The 27,531-nt window shown below is 40.5% G+C and overlaps 1 protein-coding gene across 3 annotated transcripts in view; it reads right to left on the bottom strand.

Moving 5' to 3' along the window:
• The window catches only part of smpd3.S (sphingomyelin phosphodiesterase 3 S homeolog), a 240,408-nt gene that overhangs the window by 3,871 nt on the left and 209,006 nt on the right, over window positions 1–27,531 (bottom strand). For all 3 annotated transcript variants that reach the window (XM_041561112.1, XM_041561114.1, XM_041561113.1), the window contains exons 3-4: window positions 11,199–12,761; window positions 10,077–10,152 (exon numbers count right to left, since the gene is read on the bottom strand). In XM_041561112.1, the coding sequence (XP_041417046.1) occupies window positions 10,077–10,152; window positions 11,199–12,527 (1,405 nt within the window). In that variant the 5' untranslated portion in view covers window positions 12,528–12,761. The remainder of the gene's footprint in view (window positions 1–10,076; window positions 10,153–11,198; window positions 12,762–27,531) is intronic.

A 27,531-nucleotide genomic window follows, 5' to 3' on the forward strand; every position in this document is an offset into this window, starting at 1 on the left:
CCACCCACAAGAAGCCAGACCGTACAATTTAGGTCAAACCATTGGTTTAGAGCTGGTAGGTATCCTATATCAACATGATTTTAGGGAGGGGGGGGGTACAAATGTCGCATCCAGACCACAGTCATAAGAAATTGCTAAGAATGTAAATATAGGTCAGTCTTCTCCCCTCAAAAAACCAAACAAAATTCCACAAAAACAAGCCAATATGTATCCAACATAATTTTGCAGCTTGTTTTAGGAAAATGATGGATACATTCTCACAATCTGATTCCAAACAGGGCTACAGGAAAAAAATGCACAGTACTGTATGACTTTTTCCAACCACTGCAGTTTTTTTTAGTGTTTATGCTTCCTGGCTGTAGTGTAGTAATCTGCAATGTTAGCAGGGCAGTTTTGAGCTTTCTGTCAACTGCGACGGCCTACCCAATGCCATACCTGCTCCTCATTACTACCAGGGTGGCTTTTTCCAGACTTGGTAAGTTACTGTCTGAGGCATGGTTATCGCTTAATCTCAAAGAAGTAGAAATACTTCTGTGAGAAATAAGATTGCTGCAGCTATGTACTTCCATAACAACCAATCAGCAGTTATCTATTAGTGGACTACAGGTAGGATTATGAAAGCAGCTTCCATTGGTTAAAATGGTAGTTCACCTTTGCTTAAAATCCACACTAGAAAGTTTTAGAACAAGAAGTTACATTTTTATTAAAGAATAAAAATAAAGACAAATTAACAGCTTTTGAACAGCTTTATCAATATTATATTATAAAATTAATTTCAAGGTGAGCTGAACCTTTAACTAAATAAATATAAAGAGAGTATACACTGCCTACAGGCACAAACAATATTTACTTCTTAGCAGTGCAGAAATTGCACTACAAAGCACTGACCTTTGAGAGTGTTCACAGGAGGTTACATAGTTACATAGTTAAATCGGGTTGAAAAAAGACAAACTCCATCAAGTTTAACCCCTCCAAATGAAAACCCAGCATCCATGCACACACCGCTCCCTATTTTCACATTAATTATATATACCTATACAGTTTCTATACTAACTATAGAGTGTAGTATCACAATAGCCTTTGATATTATGTCTTTCCAAAAAATCATCCAAGCCATTCTTAAAGGCATTAACTGACTCAACCATCACAACATCACCCGGCAGTGCATTACTCTGGTACGGTGATCCACTTTATGGGTAAAAAGGTATTTGTCTACAATGTCTACTAATGTACTTGTAAAGTGTAATCATGTCCCCTCGCAAGCGCCTTTTTTCCAGAGAAAACAACCCCAACTTTGACAGTCTACCCTCATAATTCTTCCATCCTCCATTTCTCTAACCAATTTAGTTGCACGTCTCTGCACTCTCTCTAGCTCATTTATATCCCTCTTAAGGAATGGTGTCTAAAACTGCACTGCATATTCCTGATGAGGCCTCACCAGGGACCTATAAAGGGGCATAATTTTGTTTTCATCCCTTCAGTGAATACCCTTTTTTATGCAAGACAGAACTTTATTTGCTTTAGTAGCCACAGAATGAAGCTGCCCAGAGTTAGACAACTTGTAATCTACAAAAAACCCTAGATTCTTCTCATTTAAGGAAACTCCCAACACACTGCCATTTAGTGTATAACTTGCATTTATATTATTTTTGCCAAAGTGCATAACCTTGCATCTTTCAACATTGAACCTCATTTTCCAGTTTGCTGCCCAGTTTCCCAACTTAGACAAATCACTCTGCAATGTGGCAGAATCCTGCATGGAACCTATAGTTCTGCACAATTTAGTATTATCTGCAAAAATAGAAACAGTACTTTCAATGCCCAGCTCCAGGTCATTAATAAACAAGCTGAAAAGCAAGGGACCTAGTACAAAGCCCTGTGGTACTCCACTAACAACACTAACAACACTGATCCAAATGTTCCATTTACCACCACTCTTTGTAGTCTATCTTTAAGCCAGGTCTCTATCCAGGTCTCTATCCAGGTACAAATACTATGTTCCAGGCCAACATTCCTTAATTTAACCATTAACTTTTTGTGTGGCACTATATCAAATGCTTTAGCAAAGTCTAAGCAAATCACATCCACTGCCATCCCAGAATTGAGGTCCTTGCTTACCTTCTCATAAAAAGAAATTAAGTTAGTCTGCCAAGATCTATCACGCATAAAACCATGCTGGCACACACTCATAGTATTAGGATTTGCTATAAAGTCCAGTATCTTATCCTTTATCAACCCTTTGAAAATCTTTCCTACCCCTGACGTCAGACTAACTGGCCTATAGTTTTGAGGCTGAGAACGGGATCCTTTTTTGAATAGAGGCACCACATTAGCAATTTTCCAATCTCTCTGCACTATGCCAGACCTCAATGAATCCTGAAAAATTAAGTAAAGAGGTTTGGCAATCACAGAGCTAAGTACCCTGGGATGAACACCATCTGGGCCCAGACCTTTGTTAATCTTAACATGTTCTAGTATCTTTTGAATTTCCTCATGTGTGAACCATGCATCATTAGTTGTATTTTTAGAATTGAGACTATTATGGTTCTATGGTTCTATATGATTCTATATGGTTCCTCATTTGTGTAGACAGACGAAAAATATAAGTTCAGAATCTGTGCTTTTATTTTGTTTTCATCAACCAGCTGCCCCCCCCCCTCTGATAGGAAGGTCCCATCCCTTCCTGCTTCATTTTTTTAAATATTTAAAAAATAATTTTGGATTCTTTTTACTGCTTGCTGCAATATCCTTTTCCATATCAATTTTAGCTTGCCTGATAGGTGTAGCTTCTTTGCATGATTTATTGGCCTCCTTGTACCTCATAAATTATTTGGCTGTCCCAGCTAACTTGAAAGCCTTAAAAGCACGTCTTTTCTTACCCACCTCAACACCAACACTTCTATTGAACCAAAAAGGTTTTGCTTTGAAACGATGTTCCTTGCTTACAAGGGGAATATACTGACATGTATATTTATTAAGCAACATTTTAAAGACTTCCCATTTTTGTTCTGTGTTTAACCCTGTGAAAATCATTTCCCACTTAATATGTAGCAGAGATGCCCTTTATACTGTCAAAGTTTGCATGTCTGAAATTTAGTGTTTTAGTTACACCCTTATAGAATTGCTTCTGCAACAGAATCTCAAAGGAGACCATGTTATGATCACTATTCCCTAAATCAGGGGTGCCCAGGACGTCGATCATGGTCTACCAGTAGATCCCAGTAATGTTTCTGGTAGACCGCGACCGACCAGAGAGGAGGGGCCGTGGTACACAGCACCGATTGCCTCAGAAGCTACTACCTTGGTTGTGCCCCCCCCCCACTCCTCTCTGTTCTCACTGTTCTCTAATGATTACAGGCAGCGCTGGGTAAGTTGCTTTTCGAAAATGGAGCTGCTCATAAGTAATCTCCTTTCCTCCCTCTACTGCTGACGAGAGCGGAAGTGACTGCCCAAGAGCTGGTGAGTTTCTGGCAGCGGGAAAGTAAGAGCGGAATGAGGAGCCGCACTGCTGCTTGCCTGGTTCGGCATGTGGTGGAACGAGTGGACAGATTATTGGGAGGGGCTGGGGAAGACCCAGCGTTCTTGGTACACATAGGTACCAATGACAAAGTTAGAGGAGGTGGTGAAGTCCTTAAGAACAATTTTAAAAAACTAGGTGTAAAGTTGAGGGTGAGGACTTCCAAGGTAATTTTCTCCGAGATATTACCTGAGCCACGAGCAATGCTAAGGAGACAGCGGGAGCGTAGGGAGATTAATGCGTAGCTGAGAGATTGGTGTAGGGAGGAGGGTTTTGGATTTTTTGCAGAACTGGGCTGATTTCTCAGTCGGATACAGGCTCTTTGCTAGGGATGGGCTGCACCTCAATGATGATGGTGCAGCTGTTTTGGGAGAGAAGATGGCTAGACGGTTGGAGGAGATTTTAAACTAGGTGTGGGGGGGGGGGAGGGTTCAGTAAAGGATTCAGTGGAAGACAGGTTAGATGAGATAGTGGGCAAAGAGGGGAAAATGGGGGAGGAAATTTGGCTGGGGATACTGTTAAGGATAGGGAGGACCACATGTCATATGTTCAATATGGTACCAGTATTAAATGTATGTTTGCAAATGCAAGGAGTCTGACTGGTAATATGGGAGAGCTGGAGATGCTGGAGGGAAAATATGATGTGATTGGTGTGGCCGAAACATAGCTGAATGAGTCGCATGACTGGGCAGTAAATATCAGTGACTATACTTTGTTTCGGAGGGACAGAGGCAATAGAAAATGAGGAGGGGTATGTCTGTTTGTTAGGCAGAATTTAAAAGCTTATATAAAGGAGGAGGTTATGTTAGAAAATGAGGGGGCAGAAGTCTTATGGGTGGAGTTCTTTACCAATTGTAAAGAGTCCAGCAAATTAATTGTAGGCGTATGCTATAGACCCCCTAATGTAAGTGAGGAGGAGGCGAAGCTCCTCATGCAAATAGAAAAGGATGCTAGTTTGGGTAAAGTAATGAGATGGGAGTGTCACGAACACGGTACTTCCAACTGCACGTGACTTTAGGTGTGGCTATCAGGGGTCACTCACTCAGTCTCTCACCCACCTTGCACACAGGTTAGACTAACACAAAAGCACCCCAAACCCCAACCAACACCCACAAAACTCATTCGCTGCCACCATCTATCATTCACAGGCGATAGAAACCTAATGTGACTATTTCCCCGTTCTCTCTAACAGGTACTAACTCACAATACACCAATGCATTAACACTCTCTCACTATAGTCAGTTAGTTCCTACTGACTCAACAAGTACTTCAGCATGCAGAGGGTTAAGGCTCACAGTTACACTCTTTCAGGCTAGGTTCGTTTAGAGCACCAAAGACAATCTTATTAAATTCTCTTTAATATTATAAAAGGTATAACAGTGCAATATACAAAAAGATGTTACAAAAAGAGACATACATTCAATAATACAATTACAAACAGTTGTAAAATAAAAGGGAAAACATGGAAAACCTATACTTAACTCCAAAGATAAAGAATTCCTGGTCCTGGAGGCAAGGGGAAACAAACGGGATAACTTCCAATCGCAATTGGTCCTCCAAAGTAAATCCCAAGTTTAGTCAGAAGAGCTGACTATTTATTAGTGATTTCAGGGCATCAGGTAACTGCACACTCCCCCCTCCCTCAGGAATGCAAGGGGTGTGGCCTAGCAGGACACAGATTGAGTTTTTTATGACCTTCTGTGAGTAGGAACTGGACCAAGAATATAATGACCATAACTCCCTATGGGAACATAGGAGAGAGATGATATTATATTCATTGGTTAATAATTCTCCCAGGGATTCCATAGATACTAAACATCAATACTGTGTGACCTGCACCTGCCCAGATATTCACATCTAATACACAGAGTACCAAACCTAGTCATGTTTGGACTCGTTTGAAATCTGAAATTGCCTTGAACTCATCATCAGTTTTTTATACTGTTGGTACATCAGGTATGGGTTCTGTAAGGATAAATATATTTGAGTATACATTATATGTGACCTTCACTTCACCTTTGAGGGTCTTGCTGGGAACTTTAAGTTCTCACTCCTTGGGCTTCCCCCCTCCCCATGGAATGGCTCTTATCAGCCAGGGCATGGAGGAGGGCATTACAGCTCTGACCCCTCTGACCATAGTGAGAAGAGGCCTGTTATGTGTCTGATTTAGATGTTGGCAGAAATATTTCTCATGATACCTTGGCCTGTTTTATTAACTATTACAGGCCTGCATCATGACAAGGAGGTTTTAATTACCCAGATATTGACTGGAGCAACAGTACTGCCGGATCAGAAAATGGGAACAAATTTATAAACTTGTTGCATGACAATTTTATGGCACAGGAGCCTACCAGAAAAAATGCTATTCTGGATTTAGTTATCTCAAATGACCCAGAACTTATAGCGAATGTGCAAGTCATTGAACCCCTGGGTAATAGTGACCATAATGTTATATAATTTAATGTCTGGTGCAAAAAACAAATATATACTGGGGCAACAAAAAACATGAATTTTGGAAAAGCTAATTATAGTGCCTTGAGGGCTGCCCTACAGAGTATTGATTGGGGCATTACGTTTACAGCTAAAAACCCAGAACAGAAATGGTTTTCATTTAAAATGATATGGAATCATTACTGTTCTCAATTTATTCCCTTAAGAAGTAAATGTAGAAGCTCTAAGAATCATCCTATGTGGCTTAATACAGAAGTAAAGAAGTTAATAGGAAAGAAGAGAAAGGCATTTAAAAACTACAAATCTGTTGGGACAGAAGCTGCATTTAATGAATATAAACACTGTAATAAATGTTGTAAATCAGCAATCTGGAAGGCAAAGAAAAGAAATGAAGAGTTAATTGCGATGGAGGTGAAAACTAACCCTAAAAAGTTTTTCAAATATATTAAAAGTAAAAAGATGCAGGTTGAGAGTGTTGCTCCATTAAGTAATGGTACCAGTATGGTTGTTACAGATACAGAAAATCTGTATTTTAGGACCCAGTTAGGTGTCTATAATGTGAAGTTCTTTTATTCAGTGTATACAATAGAGGAGTCTGAGTTCCCAGGCTCGCTTTATAGCTGCACTAATGGCTTAGCTCAATCTAGTCAGTGGCTGACTCAGGATATGATTCATAAAGCTTTAATAAAAATGAATGTAAACAAGGCTCCAGGGCCTGATGGCATACACCCCGGGTTCTAAAAGAGCTTAGTTCAGTTTAAGACCAGCCCCTATTTCTGATTTTCTCAGATTCACTTTCATCTGGTATAGTGCCTATGGATTGGAGAAAAGCTGATGTTATTCCAATATTTAAAAATGGATTACGATCTCAGCCTGGCAATTATAGGCCAGTAAGCTTGACATCTGTGGTGGGCAAATTATTTGAAGGCTTGTTATGGGATAACATTCAAAAATTTGTCCTAAAAATTTGCTATTGCATTATGAGCAGCAATCAGCATGGCTTTATGAAGGATAGGTCATGTCAGACAAATCTGAATGCTTTTTATGATGAGGTAAGTAAGATAGTCACAGTGGGGGGGGGGCAGTAGATGTGATCTATTTGGATTTTGCCAAAGCGTTTGATACTGTGCCCCACAAACGACTGCTTTCTAAACTAAGATCTTTTGGGCTTAATGAAGTCGTTTGCACATGGATAGGAAACTGGCTACAGGATCGTTAGGGTGATTGTTAATGGTACATTCTCTACTTGGAGTAAGGTTCTTAGTGGGGTCCCCCAGGGCTCGATATTAGGTCCACTTTTATTTAACTTGTTCATTAATGACTTAGGGGAGGGTGTTGTAAGTAATGTATCAGTTTATGCAGATACAAAAACTATCCAGCCCAATTAATTCCATCCAGGATGTGGCATCCTTGCAACACGATCTTGACAATCTGGCAATCTGGGCAGCTAAGTGGCAAAGAGATTCCATTTTGATAAATGTAAAGTCATGCACCTGGAATGTAAAAATATCCAAGCCACTTATACCCTTAATGGTACTGTACTGCACTAGTCAAATCCATTATGGAAAGGACCTTGGAGTCCTTGTAGATGATAAACTGGCTGTAGCAAGCAATGCCAGTCAGCAGCATCAAGGGCAAATAAGGTCTTGAGCTGTATTAAAAGGGACATGGAGTCACGGGAGGAGGGGGTCATTCTATCACTGTATAGAGCACTTGTAAGGCCCCATCTAGAATATGCCGTTCAGTTTTGGTCTCCATCACTCAAACAGGACCTTATTGTATTAGAAAGGGTACAGAGAAGGGCAACTAAGCTGGTGAAAGGTATGGAAAATCTTAGCTATGAGGAAAGACTGGCCAAATTGGGGATGTTCATGACAGACAGATTATTTAGCTGAGCAGCATGAGGCTCCTCCGAGGATTGTGAGTGGGATTGAGATCCTAATTCCCAGAAGTAGGGACTAAGTGTACAGACGTAGGGTAGAGAGTATTCCCCTCAGGTTCCACTTAGGGAAAAGGCTGAAAGCTGGGTGTACCTCCTCAAAGCTGCATATATTGTTCCTATCTCTGAGGAGAATCATACTGACCAACGGTGCTGTGAGTACTGCCTATTCATTGTAATGTATGATCCTGCAATGTTCTCTTTATGTACACTCCAGTGAGGATTGTATGCTCAATAAATCTGTTCTATGGTTAAGTTATAAGAAACACTGATGCCCAATTATTTGCACCTTGAATACAGTTACAGTTGCACTACACCCTGCTCCCACATCGCTGCGAAGGCTCACTCCCTAAGGTTTTAAGGTCTCATCCGGAGCATATGTACTGGGAGTGAAGCTTATAGTAGAGTAAGGTGCACTCAATTTACTATAGCGCTACACCAGCATACAGCAGAGCTTATTAAATTTACTTTTGAAATTTGCATTACTTAGTGGAGAATTATATGTTAAGTTAGCATTATTCTGTTTTCCTTATAACAGAGGAACCTCCTTAGCTGGTAAACTGTATGCCCCCCATACTCCTACCCCATGACCCGTTACTTAATCCCACTGCCCCGTCTACCCTAGCTTCCCCACAATTCTTTATCTCACCTGCCCCCCCCCTTGCCTAGTTTAAACACTCCTCCAACCTCTTAGCCATTCTTTCCCCTAGCACAGTGGACTCCCTTCCATTGAGGTGCAAACTGTCCTGACTGTATAGGTTGTACCCCAAGGAAAAATCAGCCCAGTGCTCTAGTGCTCCCTTCCTTCCTACACCAATACTTGAGCCATGTATCTAGCTCCCTAAACTCCCTCTGTCTTCCTAAATTTGCATGTGGCACTGGCAACATTTCAGAAAAGATGACATTGGAAGACCTTTCCTTGATCGTAGAGCCTAGATCCCTGAAATCACTCGCCAAGGTCTTCCATCTACCATTTATTTTGTCATTAGTACCGAAATGCACTAAGACAGTTGTGTCATGCCCAGCTCCACCCAATAATTTGTCTACCCAATCAACCACATGCCGAACCCTGGCACCAGGCACCCAGACAGCAAACTGTTCGGTTATAGCGATCCGGACCACAGATTACCCTATCCACTTTCCTAATAATTGAGTCCCCTACAACCACAATATGCTTAGATCATCATCACACAATCTGGCAAATTTGTTGTGATGTATAAGTTCTGGATCAGCCTCTATTTTCCTTTTCCCCACCTTAGATTTTGTCACCCAGCTAGCTGCCTCAACATCCTGCTGCTGTTCTGTTCCCCCCAAACTATCTGACCCCATTAGGTCCTGCTCAGTGAGCAAGAGACTCCTTTCAAGATTGTCAATTGACCGCAGTGTTGCAATTTGTTGCTCTAGTGCTCTACCTCGAGCCTCCAAAGTGACACCCACCACAGAGGTAAGCATTTTGGATCTCTTGTTCCAAATCTGCATATATATGGCAGACTGTGCACTGAGTCAGACCTTCAATCTTGCTAGAACTCATTATCCCAGATACAGATCAAAACAGGAATAAAAAAAACTCAAAAAGATTAGGGTTTAGAACAAACAAACTTTTGACCTAGTTTGAACCTCCTTTAGTTTGAACCTTATTTAGTTTGAACCTCCTTTAGTTTGAATCTCCTGTGTTTGTAACTCCAATTACAAATCCCCCAATCACTCCTGTGTTTGTAACTCCACTTACAGATCCCCCACTTAACTCCTGTGTTTGTAACGTATTTGTAACTCCACTTACAGATCTCCCACTTACAGAGCAAACACTTAAGAGCAAGCTCCACTGGAGTACCAGGGGTTCTATTTATACAGTCTGTTCAGGTGCAACTAATCAAACCTCACCCCCTCAAACTGAAGGAAAACTAACTGCAAAGTAAAGCAGGTTGTGACAAACTTGCTGTAAGAACAATTCCACACCAAACTTTGCTATTTAGCACACAAGACACCAAAAAAAAAACCTATAAACTATGATACCACAGTATTTAAATATAAAACCTTAATATAAAATAGCAGTTAATAACAAATACTTATCCTTTTCAGTTGATTTGTTTGCTTTTAGTTGCTTTTTCCAGCCTGTTTCAAAAGGTTAACCTACTAGTGAAGAAAATAAATGGCGTTATGGCAATTTACCTGCCAAAGCATGCAGGTGAGTGCAGGAGATGTATCCTACAATTCTTTGGCCCTGAGGAGTGGTTCCAACCTGCACCTGAAGAAGTAGAATCATAACTATTACATTTTAGAAGCGTCATTAGTCATTAATTAAAGGTTGTGCTATTGCTGTATTACAAGTGTGAACATTAAAATACACATTGGTAAATTGTTTTCCCATCACCAAGGATTTATGTTGACTCAGCTAACAAAGAATTGTACTTTTATACATTGCCGGTCTTAACAACTGCAGGGCCCAATTTTGGCAGGGCCCCCTAGATGCCGTGTTGCTGGCTGGCATGGGGTTTCAGGATTGGGTGAGCAAGTATATGCACTGTAAGACAGTGGCTGCTGGCACCTTAAGCCTCCATCACCTCTGCCTTTACTCATTTATTTGGTGTTCTACAAACACATTATATATATAATCTATTCTTTCTAATAATGTGTAGTTTTCTAGGGTAAACCTACTGTTAGTGGAATGTTTGGCCTTGAAATCAGAAGTATGGAGTGGTGCTTTGGAAATTTGGTAGTGTACTGTTTGGACATAAAACGATATATATTTAGTATTGGCGCGTTCAGGAGACATAGAACTTTCCAAATCGGCTGTGTACTTGTACATAAAATAAATTATGTTTCTGATATATGTGATTGTATTATGTGAAACATGATTTTTTCATTTTATGAGACACTTATAAGCCTATATCTTTTTACAGAAGTTTTTTCACCAAAATTATAGCATATTTTGAAAGCTCAGATTGTCCTGAAAAAAACAATATATTGTTTTACTGGATAAAGTGAAGGACCCCCCCACGAAAGGCCCTTAAATTGAAAGAGTACAAAATGTACATATAACAGAGTACAAAATGTACAAATAACAGGATCTCAGCTAGACCCCCTCTGATATTTAGGATCCCACCCCTTTCTGCTTCATTTTTTTACTATTTACATAATATAATTTTGGATTATTTTTACTACCCCTTTTCATATCGATTTTAGCTAGTCTGATATCTTTTTTGCATGATTTATTGGCCTCCTTGTACCAAATGTGCATGCTACATAACAATTACTATTACTTAAACACCAGTCTTCATAAAACAAGCTTACCTTGACGAACAAAGCTCCTTTGGCAGCAAGTGCATCTATTCCTCTTCCATTGGGATAACAGTGATAGGTAGCATCTAGTATGGGGTAACGGCTTGCAAACAGCAGCCCACTGTTAAGGAACTTAAACCCACAGCACCCATGGCAGCCATAAACCCCCACATCATACAGCACATATTCAAAATAGAAGTGCAACTGCTCTTTCAATTTCTCTGCAGCACGTTTGTCAAATACTTCCTGGAGGCACAGAAAGTCCAAGTTGGCTGGAAAAAAGGCAGAAATATCATGATCTAATATATCATCCATGTGTTTCTTCTTCCGGGCAGTGGCCTTCTTGATTATGGATGTTTTATACAAAAGCTTATTGTTAACACTGCTTTGGTCAACAGCTCCATCTGCCATTCGGACCTTGAATAGTGATTCCCGGGAGGCTGTACAACTGTCAAGACTTCCACCATCTGCATCCTTACCCTTATGGTTAGCTGTTGGGCTCTTTTGAAAATCTGTCTCAATTTCTGCCAAGCATGCTACATTCACATGCCCACTAATGGCATCAGTCTCTGTGTCAGAGATGTGGTCACTGTCCTCTCCGCTTATACGAATGATGCATGGACTTTCTTCTCCATCAGCTGTGTCTCCTCCATTTCTCCAATTTCTGCCCTCCTCACAGCTGTTTACACCAAAATTTTCTCCTTTATATTCCATAGATGTTGTTCTCTTCATACCTACATTTACTGCTCGGTGAGATGTATCACCACCTTGGGGGGACACTAGACTGCTAAAACTGGCAGCACTTATAGAAGTGTTCGTAGGAGAGTCTATGTATATCTTAATTTGGGGTCTACTTGCCCCATTGCGTATTCTTCTACCTATTTCTTTAGCCCGAGCTTGGGTATTAAAAAGGTTGTTGAACCTTGCCATTGAGTCAGGCAAGAGGCAAACATTGGCAGTTCCAAAGCAGAAGCTTTTTCCACTGCTTGTTGCTCTCCATTCAGCCAGCAACTTGGCTTCTGTTGCACAAGCTTTCTCCTGGATATGGGAATAGACATAGGGTCTGCGTGCAGCTTGTATAGGAGACCACACCAGGAATCCTATGAAGGCAAATGGAAGTGATGAAACCAGCAGTGCTAAATAAATAGGCGTGGTTATGATAATAAAGAGGACCTGGATGTAACATGGATCATCTGACCGTTGTCGTTTCTCATAGGTGGTTGGCAGAAATGAAGCAAGTAACCGATCTCCCAGCCAACAGCAAGGGAAAATTAGGGCCCAGGACAAGGAGTGAAGGAACGAAAAGAAGTTGCTGGGAAAGGGGGTAGTGTATAAAACCATTTCAGCTCAGTTGTTTTCACTTTGATAAGGCCTCTGCATCATGTCACTTTTTCCAGACAGTCAAATTTAAATTACAGAGGAGCTGAGCGTCAACACCAATGCTGCTTTGCTTGCAAATATCACCTTGACATGCCAAAGGAGCAACAACTGTGGCTAGGGAGAGGACAAGTTTGCCACCATATAAGCCTCATTGCTTTCTGGAGGTGTATTTGCTCAGTCTGTCCATGAAAGATCCTGCAAAGGACAAAATGAATATCAGGTAAGATTTTTTACAGTCAAATATAAAAAAACAGAAAAGAAAAATTGCCTTTCACTGGGGGTAAGGGTAATTGTACCGTGACTATCAAACATAATGTTTGATAGGGTTTATTCATCAGCACAAAAGAAAAGTACCCTCACAACTGAGGCTATGCTAGCATAAATCTTAATGCTAAATATCATATTAATTAAGCCAATAATCACTATTATTATTAGTGGTATAGTTACTCGAATGAAATATATAAAGTTAATTTAATAAAATAACAGGTATTTGTATGCAAAACATTTATCCTCTAATTTTAAAAGGGTACTTGATTTTTTATTAGCAGAATTAAATAGCAAGTAAATAAAAATAATTATGTGTTTATAACAATTATTTTTCTTTACTTGCTATTTAATTCATCCAGTAAAAAATTATGACAGCATAATTCCCCCCCAAAAAACTCTTTTTGGCATAGTATATGCAACCCTTGGGCATGAGTGGCATCTAACCCTTTTTGGCAACTCTGCCAGCAAAATAATTCCAGGGGCAGAACTTTTAAAGGTAGATGCAACTTCCAGTGAATATTGCCATGCGTGTGTTGCTACTCAACACGTTTAGATTTAAAAGTGGCTTATGGGTAAAAATGTTGGGGAACCCCCACCTTAATGTTGTGTTTGCCCCTACATGCCAAATATGTCAGGAATATACTTGATCGGTCCAAACCAAGGAAAAAAGGGGTTCCTGACAAAGCAAGAAGGCTAGGGCCACTTTGGGAGGCAGGGGTTAAATTGGAATACTCAACTCTGCTGTTGAACAATAAGTGACAGTTTAAAGGACATGTTAAGCCTACATTTTCCTACCATTATATAAGTTGGGCATAATTTCCCCACCCAAGCCACATCATTTGTACTGCATATACCCCCTCCATTTGCCAACGCCATCCTATTTTCCTAAGGAAAATAACAGCTTTTTATGTCTGACACATGATTAGTAACATTGACATCTGCAAACAGGACATGTATGCTATAAAGTTCATGCAATGCAGAATGCAGCTTTACACAGGCACAACATACTTTGATAAAAAGTTCTGCTGGGGTTAAGCACTGTAATGGTTAGGCTGAGCTCAGGAGAGGTGTTTAGGAGAAAAAAATAAGACAGCTAGAGCAGAGTTCCTATAGGCACCAGCAATGCTATCTCTTCATTGGCTGTTAGACTGGAGGGTGTGTTTATTAATCTGAGCTGAGAAGAACTGAGCATGCTCATAATTAACAGCCAAAGTAAATTCCTGAGGGAGAGGGCAGAGTGTGTTAGAGAAGGAGAAGGATTTCTAAGTGATTAATGAGAGATTAAGTTATCAAAGCAAGCCTAACTGTTAACCTTTTAACAACCAGGGTGGCAGCTATCTAAAGATTTCAAAGAGGTTGTTCACTGATTACATTTTTGTGGAGGGGGTTTTCATGTCCTTTAATAACAATTGGAGGGCATTATGTTGGACATACAAGATGTACAGTATATGCTGTAATATCAAGCAGGTAATTTACAAGGACATTTCCTTTCATTTTTCCTTTCAGTGAGGTGGTATATTACTTCCAAACAGTAGAAGAAGCAGGAAAGCCATGTGGAAGTGCACAAGCATGTTTGGAACTTACATGTACCTTAAAGGGGCTGTTCACTTTTGCGTTAACTTTTGGTATGATATAGAGAGTGATATTCTGAGACCATTTGCATTTGGTATTCATATTTTATTATTTGTTTTTTTTTTAATTATTTAGCTTTTGATTCAGCAGTTCTCCAGTTTGCAATTTCCGCAATCTGGTTGCTAGGGTCCAAATTACCCTAGCAACCATGCATTGATTTGAGTAATACACTGGCATATGAATAGGAAAGGACCAGAATAGAAATATGAGTAGTCAAAAGTAGTAATAATAATAAATGCCTTACAGAGCATTTGTTTTAGATGGGGTCAGTGACCCCCATTTGAAAGTTGTCAGAAGAAGGCAAATATTAAAAAAATTACAAATTTAAAAGTTTCTTAGAATTAGCCCTTCTATAACATCATAAAAGTGAATTTAAAGATGAACCACCCCATTAATGACGTGCCAATATGTGCTCTCTATTGTGTACATTTTGGACACTTGCTGGTGTTATAGCTGTTATCAACAGACTTCTCACATACATTAAAGAACTCTATTACTTTTGAATTATCAATTACCTTTCCCATTTCCTGCCTTGTTAATGTAATGGCTGTACTTATTGTGCCATGATCTGCATGCTTGAAGTGGAACACATTATAATACATAAGAAGAAGAATTATCAGAAGTGTTAAAATGCAAAGCAGATGCCAATAGCAACCATCAGGTGACATTTCATTTAGGTAAATTAGTAGGCGTAGGTAGATTGAAGTACATGCCTGGGACACCTATTGTTGCACCCTAGGTGTCACGGTCGGCACCCTAAACCAGGCAATTTGACAGCCAACAGCTCCCTGTTCCCTATGTCGTAATTTACCTCTGCAGGTAAAAACTTCTTAGAGAAAAAGGCACAGGGGTGCAATTTGTTGGTTATCGGGTGCCTTTGAGAAAGGACTGCCCCAGCTCCTACCTCAGAAGCATCAACCTCCACATTGAAGGGAAGAGCAGAATCAGGGTGTAGAAGAATTAGGGGCAGAACTGAACTCCCTTTTGAGGGTTTCAAAAGCTTGTAAGGCTGAAGGAGGCCATATACTGGGATCAGCGCCCTTCTTAGTTAAATTTGTGATGGGGGCCACAATAAGAGAAAAATTCTTAATAAATTGACGATAATAGTTGGCGAAACCAAGAAATCTTTGAACTGAACGTAACGAAAGGGGTTGGGCCCAATCCAGGACAGCTCTCACCTTGCCTGGATCCATTTATAGACCATTGTTGGAAATAATAAACCCCAAAAACTGAACAGAAGAGACCTCAAAGGTACATTTCTCCAGTTTCGCGTAAAGATTATTTTCCCTTAGCCTTCGTAAGACTTCACAAACATGATTACGATGTGTACTTAGATTGGAAGAGAAAATAAAAATATCATCAAGATAGACCACTACGAATACCCCCAACAGATAATAACAGGAGATAATTCTGTTTTTGCTCCTGATCCTCTAAGCGCTGAAGCAGAGTGGTAAGAAGCACTTCGGTAGTGGTTGGAGTGGATGGAGCAGTAGCAGCAGCGTCGGCATGACCTTTGTCTTCCATGGCCCGTGATAATGTCACGGTCGGCACCCTAAACCAGAACTAATGCCAAGCTCCCTGGTCTTGGCTCGGCTTCACCAGTAGTGAGACCGCCTTTGGTTTCGGGAGGAGCCCTCAGCGTACTCAGATGCCACCTGGACTTTTCGAGAGGAGCAAGGCGAGGAGTTCTGTCAAGCAAAGGGGCATGACTGTTGTTAAAGTCAGTTAGGCCGAAGGTCGTGGTACAATAATGTAAGACAGATTCATGGTCAGATAGGCTGGGTCGAGGCAGGCAGATAGCTAGAGTCGTCAGGCAGGCAAGGGTCAAAACCGGGTAATCAATCAGATGGGCTGAGGCAGAATCGGAGTCAAATAACAGGCAGAGATCAAACCAGAACGTCAAACATGAGGGTTAAGCAGAGTCAAGGTCGGTTTCAGGCAAGGGTCAGGTTCCAGAGATCAGAGTAGTCAAACAGACAGGCAGGGGTCAAAACAGACAATCAGGATCAGATTCAAACAGAATAGCAACAGCTAATAGCACCAGCAACAAATCCTATCACGGGCAACGACATAAAAGAAAATGTCTCTTTAAATCCATTTGAATTTCGCGCCATTGCGCGCTGACGTAATCATGCCAGCGTGCATGCGCCTATAAAGACCGGAAGTGCGCGGCGCGCATTAGGAAGCCGGCAGTGAAGAAGACCACCAGGGTAAGGATTCCTTACACTAGGCATGTGACAAAGTTAGAGGAGGTGGTGAAGTCCTCAAAAATTATTTTAAAAAACTAGGTGCAAAGCTGAGGACTTCCACGGTAATTTTCTAAGAGATATTACCTGAGCCAGGAGCAACACTAAGGAGACAGCGGGAGCGTAGGGAGATTAATGCGTGGCTGAAAGATTGGTGTAGGGAGGAGGGTTTTGGGTTTTTGGAGAACTGGGCTGATTTCTCAGTCGGCTACAGGCTCTTTGCTAGGGATGGGCTGTACCTCAATGATGATGGGGCAGCTGTTTTTGGAGAGAAGATGGCTAGACGGTTGGAGATTTTAAACTAGGTGTGGGGGGGAGGGTTCAGTAAAAGATTCAGTGGAAGACAGGTTAGATGAGATAGTGGGCAAGAAAGGGAAAATGGGGGAGGAGTTCTGGCTGGGGGTACTGTTAAGGATAGGGAGGACCACATGGCATATGTTCAATATGGTACCAGTATTAAATGTATGTTTACAAATGCAAGAAGTCTGACTGGTAAAATGGGAGAGCTGGAGCTGCTGGTGTTGGAAGGAAAATATGATGTGATTGGTGTGGCCGAAACATGGCTGAATGAGTCGCATGACTCGGCAGTAAATATCAGTGGCTATACTTTGTTTCGGAGGGACAGAGGCAATAGAAAAGGAGGAGGGGTATGTCTGTATGTTAGGCAGGATTTAAAAGCTCATATAAAGGAGGAGGTTATGTTAGAAAATGAGGGGGCAGAAGTCGTATGGGTGGAGTTCTTCACCAATTGTAAAGAATCCAGCAAATTAATTGTAGGCGTATGCTATAGACCCCCTAATGTAAGTGAGGAGGAAGAGACAAAGCTCCTAATGCAAATAGAAAAGGCTGCTAGTTTAGGTTTAAGTAATGATAATGGGAGATTTTAATTACCCAGATATTGACTGGAGCAACAGTACTGCTAGATCAGTTAATGGGAACAAGTTTATAAACTTATTGCACGACAATTTTTTAGCACAGGTTGTTGAGGAGCCTACCAGTATAAATGCTATTCTTGATTTAGTGATGTCAAATGACCCAGAACTTATAGCAAATGTGCAATAATCAGCAATCCAGAAGGCTAAGAGAAGAAATGAAGAGTTAATTGCGGTGGAGGTGAAAACTAACCCTAAAAAGTTTTTTAAATATATTAATAGTAAAAAGATGCAGGTTGTGAGTGTTAACAGATACAGAAAAGGCAGTGTATACAATAGAGGAGTCTGGGTTCACAGGCTCACTTTATAGCTGCACGAATGGTTCAGCTCAATCTAGTCAGTGGCTGACTCAGGATATGATTCAAAAAGCTTTAATACAAATTAATGTAAACAAGGCTCCAGGGCCTGATGGCATACACCCCTGGGTTCTAAGAGAGCTTAGTTCAGTTTTGGACCAGCCCTTATTTCTGATTTTCTCAGATTCACTGTCATCTGGTATAGTACCTATGGATTGGAGAAAAGATGATGTTATTCCAATATTTAAAAAGGGATTACGAGCTCAGACTGGCAATTATAGGCCAGTAAGCTTGACATCTGTGGTGGGCAAATTATTTGAAGACTTGTTAAGGGATCACATTCAAAATTTTGTCCAAATGAATGGCATTATGAGCAACAATCATCATGGCTTTATGAAGGATAGGTCATGTCAGACGAATTTGATTGCATTTTATGATGTGGTAAGTAAGATTCTGGACAGGGACAGTAGATGTGATCTATTTGGATTTTGCCAAAGCGTTTGATACTGTGCCCCACAAACGACTGCTTTCTAAACTATGGTCTGTTGGGCTTAATGAAGTTGTTTGCACGTGGATAGGAAACTGGCTACAGGATCGGGTACAGAGGGTGGTTGTTAATGGGACATTCTCTACTTGGAGTAAGGTTCTAAGTGGGGTCCCCCAGGGCTCAGTATTGGGTCCACTTTTATTTAACTTGTTCATTAATGACTTAGGGGAGGGTGTTGTAAGTAATGTATCAGTGTTTGCAGATGACACAAAACTATCCAGCCCAATTAGTTCCATTCCATCTGGGCAGCTAAGTGGCAAATGAGATTCGATGTTGATAAATGTAAGGTCATGCACCTGGGATGTAAAAATATCCAAGCCACTTATACCCTTATTGGGACTGCACTAGGCAAATTCATTATGGAAAAGGACCTTGGAGTCCTTGTAGATGATAAACTTGGCTGTAGCAAGCAATGCCAGTCAGCAGCATCGAGGGCAAATAAGGTCTTGAGCTGTATTAAAAGGGGCATAGAGTCACGGAAGGAGTGGGTCATTCTTCTACTGTATAGAGCACTTGTAAGGCCCCATCTACAATATGCTGTACAGTTTTGGTCTCCATCACTCAAACAGGACATTATTGTATTAGAGAGGGTACAGAGAAGGGCAATTAAGCTGGTAAAGGTATTGACAATCTTAGCTATGAGGAAAGACTGGCCGAATTGGGGATGTTCACGCTGGAGAAGAGGCGCTTAAGGGCTGATATGATAACTATGTATAAATATATAAGGGGATCATATAATAATCTCTCTAATGCTTTATTTACCAGTAGGTCTTTCCAGCTGACACAAGGTCACCCATTCAGATTAGAAGAAAAGAGGTTCCGCCTAAATATTTGGAAGGGGTCTTTTACAGTGAGAGCTGTGAAGATGTGGAATTCTCTCCCTGAATCAGTTGTACAGGCTGATACATTAGCTAGCTTTAAGAAGGGGTTGGATAGCTTTTTAGCAAGTGAGGGAATACAGTGTTATGGGAAATAGCTCATAGTACAAGTTGATCCAGGGACTAGTCCGATTGCTATTTTGGAGTCAGGAAGGAATTTTTCCCCCTCTGAGGCAAATTGGAGAGGCTTCAGATGGTTTTTTTTTGCCTTCCTCTGGATCAACTGGCAGTTAATAAAATAAGAAAAAAGGTTGAACTCGATGGACATGTGTCTTTTTTCAACCTTACTTACTTACTATGTTACTATGTATGTCTCTTCTGCCTACCCCTAGTCCCGGTCCTACTCAGCCTTCTTTCATTTGTAACCACAAATTTAATACTGCTACCAGCTTGTAACTTGTGTTAAACCTCCATGTCACATCTATCCTGATACTGATACGTCTATCCAAATTTCTACCCCCATTTTCCCTTACTATGTCGAAATCCTAATCTAACCTTATCTTTTGCAGAATTACTCACTGCTCCCCCTCATGACTTGCTTAAAGGGATACTGTCATGGGAAAACATTTTTTTTTGAAAATGCATCTCCAGCAGACTTCTGCACTGAAATATGTTTTTTAATGAGCAAATTGATTTTTTTATATTTCATTTTGAAATCTGTCATGGGGCTAGACATATTGGGGCAGATTTACTAGAGGAGAAAATTTGCTAGCGACTGCTTAACAGCCTTTGCTACACTTCAATAGTTGGGAGTAACACGGTGCTCTTTTTCAATGCACTTCCCTGGTCCCATGTTTCACAAATAGTTCAGTATAAATGCAAGTGCATACGAAACAGGGTTTTTTGTTACAAAGTTATGATCATAAAGTTGATAAGCCACCATACCATTTCGAGGTAAACCCCATATGGCGGTCACTTGTTACCTCTGATCATAGTATAAAGGATCTAGTGCCTCTCTGCATAGTAGAAATGATTGAAGTAAAAGTCTGCTGAACCTTGGTTTCAGTCTCATGACTAAGTGCCCTAAGTGGCTGCAAAACACATAAGGCGGATGGAGATGCAAATATAAATTTTTTAACTTTGTATAAATAAAATTATTTTTTTAACAAATTTTCTCTGGTCCTGTGGATCCGTTTGAGTGCCAGTCGGCGCTGCTTCTTCTTCACATCCTTTGCTACAATTCGCCAGGAGAAAATTCGCTCAGACAATGCTAATTCGCTGGAATGCGGTTTAGTTGTGGGTGCCGAACGCTGGCGATGTTTCATTTCTGCCTAGTTCAAATTCGCTAGAGTCTTGCGCTCAGGTTAATTTGCATATGGTGGGAAATTTTAAGTTGAATGGATTTATATGTTGCAGCAAATTACATAACATTACATTACACAAGTTCAGGGAACCTTAATAAAGAAGATTTAAAGAAGAGTTGTGATAATGCTCTACACATGAACCCACTGTATAGTTAATATTCTATATGTTACAAAATGTATGGGGGAACCCGGTTACCCCAAAAAAAATTCAAGGACTTTTGCAGGCTATCACTCTGGTTTTTGGACTTAGAAGCTTTTTCCACTAAAAAATATGATATAAGTAACTGAAGATTGGGAAAGATCTATGCACTCCAGTGCATTTCGCCTGGTCTTAGCTGGGGAAGGCAAGTCTGGCAAACGAGGTAACATTCAGTAAAATCTACATTTTACTGAATTTGCGCAGTTACGTCCATTCACCAGAGTGAAAATTTGCCTGGCAATAGACTGCGAATGACCGCTAGCGTCTGTCTATTTCGCTAGTGAAGTGATGCCTGTCCTTGACAATGTCCCTGCTAGCAGTAATGCTAGCGAATTGACTCTAGCGTTAGCCACTTTGCCCCATTGTCAGTTTCCCAGGTCCCTCACCAGTCATGTGACATTTACTCTGATAAACTTCAGTCACTCTATACTGCTGCACCCAAGTTGGAGTGGGAAGGTAACCAGATAACAGATCCCTGGTAAATATGAGAACAGCACTCAACAGTAAAAAAATATGTCTCACTGCAACACCTTCAGTTACATTTAATAGGAGAAACAATAGTCTGTCAGAAAGCAGTTCCATAGTGCAGTACTGGCTTCTGAAAACACATGACCAGGCAAAATAACCTAAGATGGCTGCCTACATACCAATATTACCGCTAAAAAATACACTTGTTGGGTCTGGAATAAAATTTACATGGTAGAGTGAATTATTTGCAGTGTAATCAGTGTAATTTAGAAATAAAAACTAAACTATAAAAATCATGACAGAATTCCTTTAAAATCTAGTTCAAAATCTCCTCCAACCTTCTAGGTATTTGCTTTAATTTTCTACTAGACCATTCAAAACCATTTATTTTCTACTAAACCGTTTATTTTCTACTAGACCATTCTCGTTGCAGAGCGTGCCCTTTAGTGCTCATTCTTCAAGCACCTGTGTTTGGTCTTTGTCCATGTCCTGTTTGAGCACTGTTTGAGCACTGGAAACCTAGGGGCAAATTCCCTAACCAGCGAAAATTCTCCAGCGCTGGCTTTACGCACATTGCAACACTTTGCCAGGAGTGAATTCACCTGGACAACGCTAATTCACGAATATCCGAAGTTGCGCACAGGGTACCAAACGCTGGCGAAGTTGCGCTAGCGAAAATATGCTCAGCAGTTCGAAGTTATGCTATCGTTGGCTAATATGCATACGGCGTGCAGTTAAAGTACAATTGCCGGATATGCTGCAGCAAATACATTACACTACACAAGGCCAGGGAACCTTAATAAAATTATATAGAGGTGTTATATTGCCCTACACATGTGCCCACAGTTTTGGGACTTTATTTTGAGGAACTTTTATCCACTCTATTGCACTTCGCCTGCTCTGAGGTGGCAAAGGCAAGTCTGGTGATAGAAGTAATGGTCAAAAACTTAGTGAATTTGCGTAGTAACGCTCTTTTGCCAGATCGAAAATTTGCCTGGCGTTAGACTGCGTAGTTTCGGCAAAGTCTACCTCCTTGGCGAAATTACGGCAGCGACCGTTAGTAAATTTCCCCCCAAAACTGTACAGCATATTCTAGATGGGGCCTTACCAGCACTCTGTACAGTAGAAGAATACCCCCCTCCTCCCTCGAATCTACTTTTATTACAGCTCAAGAACTTATTTGCCCTTGATGTTGCTGACTGGCATTGCTTGCTACAGCCAAGTTTATTATCGACAAGGACTCCAAGGTCCTTTTCCATTATGGATGGTCCATAAATGGCTTGGATATATTTACATCCTAGGTTCATGACTTTATATTTATCAACATTGAATCCCATCTGCCACTTAGCTGCCCAGATTGCAGTTTGTCAAGATCCCGTTGCAAGGATGCTGCACCCTGGATGGATTTAATTGGGCTGCATAGTTTTGTGTCATCTGAAAACACTGATACATTACTTACAATACCCTCCCCTACGTCATTAATGAACAAGTTAAATAAAAGTGGACCCAATACCGAGAACCTGAGAGACCCCACAGAGAACCTTACTTCAAGCAGAGAATGTACCATTAACAACCACCCTCTGTACCCGATCCTCTAGCCAGTTTCCTATCCAAGTGCAAACAACTTAATTAAGCCCAACAGACCTTAGTTTAGAAAGCAGTTGTTTGTGGAGCACAGTATCAAACCGTTTTGCAAAATCCAAATAGATAACATCTGCTCCCCCTCTGTACAGCATCTTACTTACCTCATCATAAAAAACAATTAAATTTGGGTGTATGCCATATGGCCCTGGCGCCTTGTTCACACTAATTTTTACTAAAGCTTTCTGAGTCAATTACTGATTATGAAGTGAGCCTGGGAACTCTGACTCCTATATTGTATACACTGAAGAAAATAATTGAATTTAGAAAATTAGCTTTTTCTATATCTGTTACAACCATACTGGTATCATTATTTAAAGAAGCAACACTGTCAACACATTTACTATTAATATACTTAAAAATCTTAGTTTTCCTATCTTTGCCTACTAGATTGCGGTTTTACAACATTTATTATAATGTTTATATACATTAAATGCAGCTTCTGTCCCCACAGACTTGTAGTTTTTAAATGCCCTTTTCTTCTTTCCCATTGACTTCTTTACTTCTATATTAAGTCACATAGGGTGATTCTGTTGATATGGACAATAAAGCATTAAATACATTTGAGAATGTCTTTATAAATGAAGTAAAGAAATTGTGGGCAGCAGCTAACATCACTACAAATAACCTCACTTTTAAAGAAAGATCAGCTTTAAAATCCTTACAAAATAATGCTGATTTAGTAATAAAGAAGGCTGACAAAGGTGGAGCAATTGTAGTGATGGATAAACTAAATTATATATGTGAAATACAGAGGCAATTGAAAACTCAAGGACATTATGCAAATATAGGGAAAGACCCTACATTTCAAATTAAGAAAGAGCAGATAAAGATAAGAAACCCACAGATTTCCTTACTACAGAGTTTCCACGCATACCAGTCCTCAGGGTCAGACTGGGGGGACTGCTACTGAGGGTCCCTGTCCCCCCACTGTGATGCGCCTGCTCAGCGAGGAAGCCGCTCTGGCCGGGCCAGAGAAGGGTTCTGGCCCGGCGGGGACCCATGATGGTCGGGGCCCACCAGGTATTTTCCCGGTGTCCCGTCGGGCCAGTCCGACACTGCCGGTCCTTTACGCTTTACCAAAAATACATAAACGTTTACATGACCCTCCGGGACGTCCGATAGTGTCCAACCTCTGTCCAAATTTGTTGATTCCTATTTACAACCCTTGGTACAACAAATAGTAACATAGTAAGTAAGGTTGAAAAAAGACACACGTCCATCAAGTTCAACCTTTTTTTTTTTTTTTTTAATCTGCCTAACTGCCAGTTGATCCAGAGGATGGCAAAAAAACCCAACTGAAGCCTCTAAAATTTGCCTCAGAGGGGAAAAAAAATCCCTCCTGAATCCAAAATGGCAATCGGACTAGTCCCTGGATCAACTTGTACTATGAGCTATCTCCCATAACCCTGTATTCCCTCTCTTGCTAAAAAGCTATCCAACCCCTTCTTAAAGCTATTTAATGTGTTAGCCTGTACTGATTCAGGGAGAGAATTCCATTTCTTCACAGCTCTCACTGTAAAAAACCCCTTCCGTATATTTAGGCAGAACCTCTTTTATTCTAATCGGAATGGGTGACCTTGTGTCAGCTGGAAAGACCTACTCGTAAATAAAGCATTAAAGAGATTTTGGCCAGTCTTTCCTCATAGCTAAGATTTTCCATACCTTTCACCAGCTTAGTTGCCCTTCTCTGTACCCTCTCTAATACAAAAATGTCCTGTTTGAGTGATGGAGACCAAAACTGTACAGCATATTCTAGATGGGGTCTTTCAAGTGCTCTATACAGTGGAAGAATGACCCCCTCCTCCCGTGACTCTATGCCCCTTTTAATACAGATCAAGACCTTATTTTCCCTTGATGCTGCTCACTGGCATTGCTTGCTACAGCCAAGTTTATCATCTATAAGGACTCCAAGGTCCTTTTCCATAATGGATTTGCCTAGTGCAGTCCCATTAAGGGTATAAGTGGCTTGGATATTTTTACATCCCAGGTGCATGACTTTACATGTATCAACATTGAATCTCATTTGCCACTTATAAAGCCATGCTGATTGCTGCTCATAAAGCCATTCACTAGGACAAAACTTTGAATGTGATCCCTTAACAAGCCTTCAAATAATTTGCCCACCACAGATGTCAAGCTTACTGGCCTATAATTGCCAGGCTGAGATCGTAATCCTCTTTTAAATATAGGAATAACATCAGCTTTTCTCCAATCCATAGGCACCATACCAGATGAAAGTGAATGAAAGAGAAAATAAGAAATAGGGGCTGGTCTAAAACTGAACTAAGCTCAGGCCATCAGGCCCTGGAGCCTAGTTTACATTTATTAAAGCTTTATGAATCATATCCTGAGTCAGCCACTGACTAGATTGAGCTGAGCCATTTGTGCAGCTATAAAGTGAGCCTGGGAACTCAGACTACTCTATTGTATACACTGAAGAAAATAACTGATTTAACACATTTGCCTTTTCTGTATCTGCTACAACCATACTGGTAACTTTATTTAATGGAGCAACACTCTCAACCTGCATCTTTTTACTATTAATATATTTAAAAAACTTTTTAGGCTTAATTTTCACCTCCATCGCAATTAAATCTTCATTTCCTTTCTTTGCCTTCCAGATTGCTCATTTACAACATTTATTACAGTGTTTATATTCATTAAATGCAGCTTCTGTCCCAACAGATTTGTAGTTTTTAAATGCCTTACGCTTCTTTCCTATTAACTTCTTTACTTCTGTATTAAGCCACATGGGATGATTCTTAGAGCTTCTACATTTACTCCTTAAGGGAATAAATTGAGAACAGTAATGATTTAATATAATTTTAAATGACAACCATTTATTTTCTGTGTTTTTAGCTGAAAACTTAATGTCCCAATCAATGTAGGGCAGCCCTCAAGGTACTAAAATTAGCTTTTCCAAAATTCATGGTTTTTGTTGCTCCAGTATATATTTGTTTTTTGCACCAGACATTAAATGATGTCGCTATTACCCAGGGGTTCAATGACTTGCACATTTGCAATAAGTTCTGGGTCATTTGAGATCACTAAATCCAGAATAGCATTTTTTCTGGTAGGCTCCTCAACAACCTGTGCCATAAAATTGTCATGCAACAAGTTTATACATTTGTTCCCATTAACTGATCTGGCAGTACTGTTGCTCCAGTCAATATCTGGGTAATTAAAATCACCCATTATCATTACTTTACCCAAACTAGCAGCCTTTTCTATTTGCATGAGGAGCTTCGCCTCCTCCTCCTCACTTACATTAGGGGGGGTCTATAGCATACGCTACAATTAATTTGCTGGACTCTTTACAATTGGTGAAGAACTCCACCCATAAGACTTCTGCCCCCTCATTTTCTAACATAACCTCCTCCTTTGTATAAGCTTTTAAATCCTGCCTAACAAACAGACATACCCCTCCTCCTTTTCTATTGCCTCTGTCCCTCCAAAACAAAGTATAGCCACTGATATTTACTGCCCAGTCATGCGACTCATTCAGCCATGTTTCGGCCACACCAATCACATCATATTTTCCCTTCAGCACCAGCTCTCCCATTTTACCAGTCAGACTCCTTGCATTTGCAAACATACATTTAATACTGGTACCATATTGAACATATGCCATGTGGTCCTCCCTACCCTAAACAGTATCCCCAGCCAAATCTCCTCCCCCATTTCCCCTTTCTTTGCCCACTATCTCATCTAACCTGTCTTCCACTGAATCTTTTACTGAACCCCTACCACACCTAGTTTAAAATCTCCTCCAATCGTCTAGCCATCTTCTCTCCCAAAACAACTGCACCATCATCATTGAGGTGCAGCCCATCCCTAGCAAAGAGCCTGTAGCCGAATGAGAAATCAGCCCAGTTCTCCAAAAATCCCAAACCCTCCTCCCTACACCAATCTCTCAGGCACACATTAAACTCCCTACGCTCCACTGTCTCCTTCGCGTTGCTCGTTGCTCAGGATCCAACATGCTTGAAGGATTCAACTGAACGATTGCGTAAATTGCAAAGTATTTCTATGCAGTATTGACATTGAGAGCCTGATCACATATATCCCACAGAAAGAAGGTATAGAATGCATAGAAAATGCACTACTAGAGACTGATACCCCACCACAACTACTGTATTTCCTAATTGACTGTCTAACTATGGTACTGACAAAAAGGTACTTGAGGTTTGGTGACCAATACTTTTGGCAATGCCAAGGGACCTTAATGGGGGCTGCAGTTGTGCCATCCTTTGTTTGTATATATGTTGGAAAACAGGATGTTTATTGTACAAGAGTATAATCACCACATCCTATTATATGAAAGGTTTGTGGACCAAGGAGATATAAAGATGTTCCATGAAATGGTATAAAAAGCTAATAAAAGCCACCCTACAATTAGATTCACCACGGAAGTAGCTAAGAACAAATTACACTTCTTAGATATAGAAATTACTATTGAAAATGTGGAAATCATTACCAATTTATACCGTAAACCAACAGACAGGAACAATCTGTTACACACAAATAGCTTTCACAACCCTAGATGTATTCG

This window comes from Xenopus laevis, chromosome 4S (assembly GCF_017654675.1).
Source record: "Xenopus laevis strain J_2021 chromosome 4S, Xenopus_laevis_v10.1, whole genome shotgun sequence".
NCBI classification, from domain to species: domain Eukaryota; kingdom Metazoa; phylum Chordata; class Amphibia; order Anura; family Pipidae; genus Xenopus; species Xenopus laevis.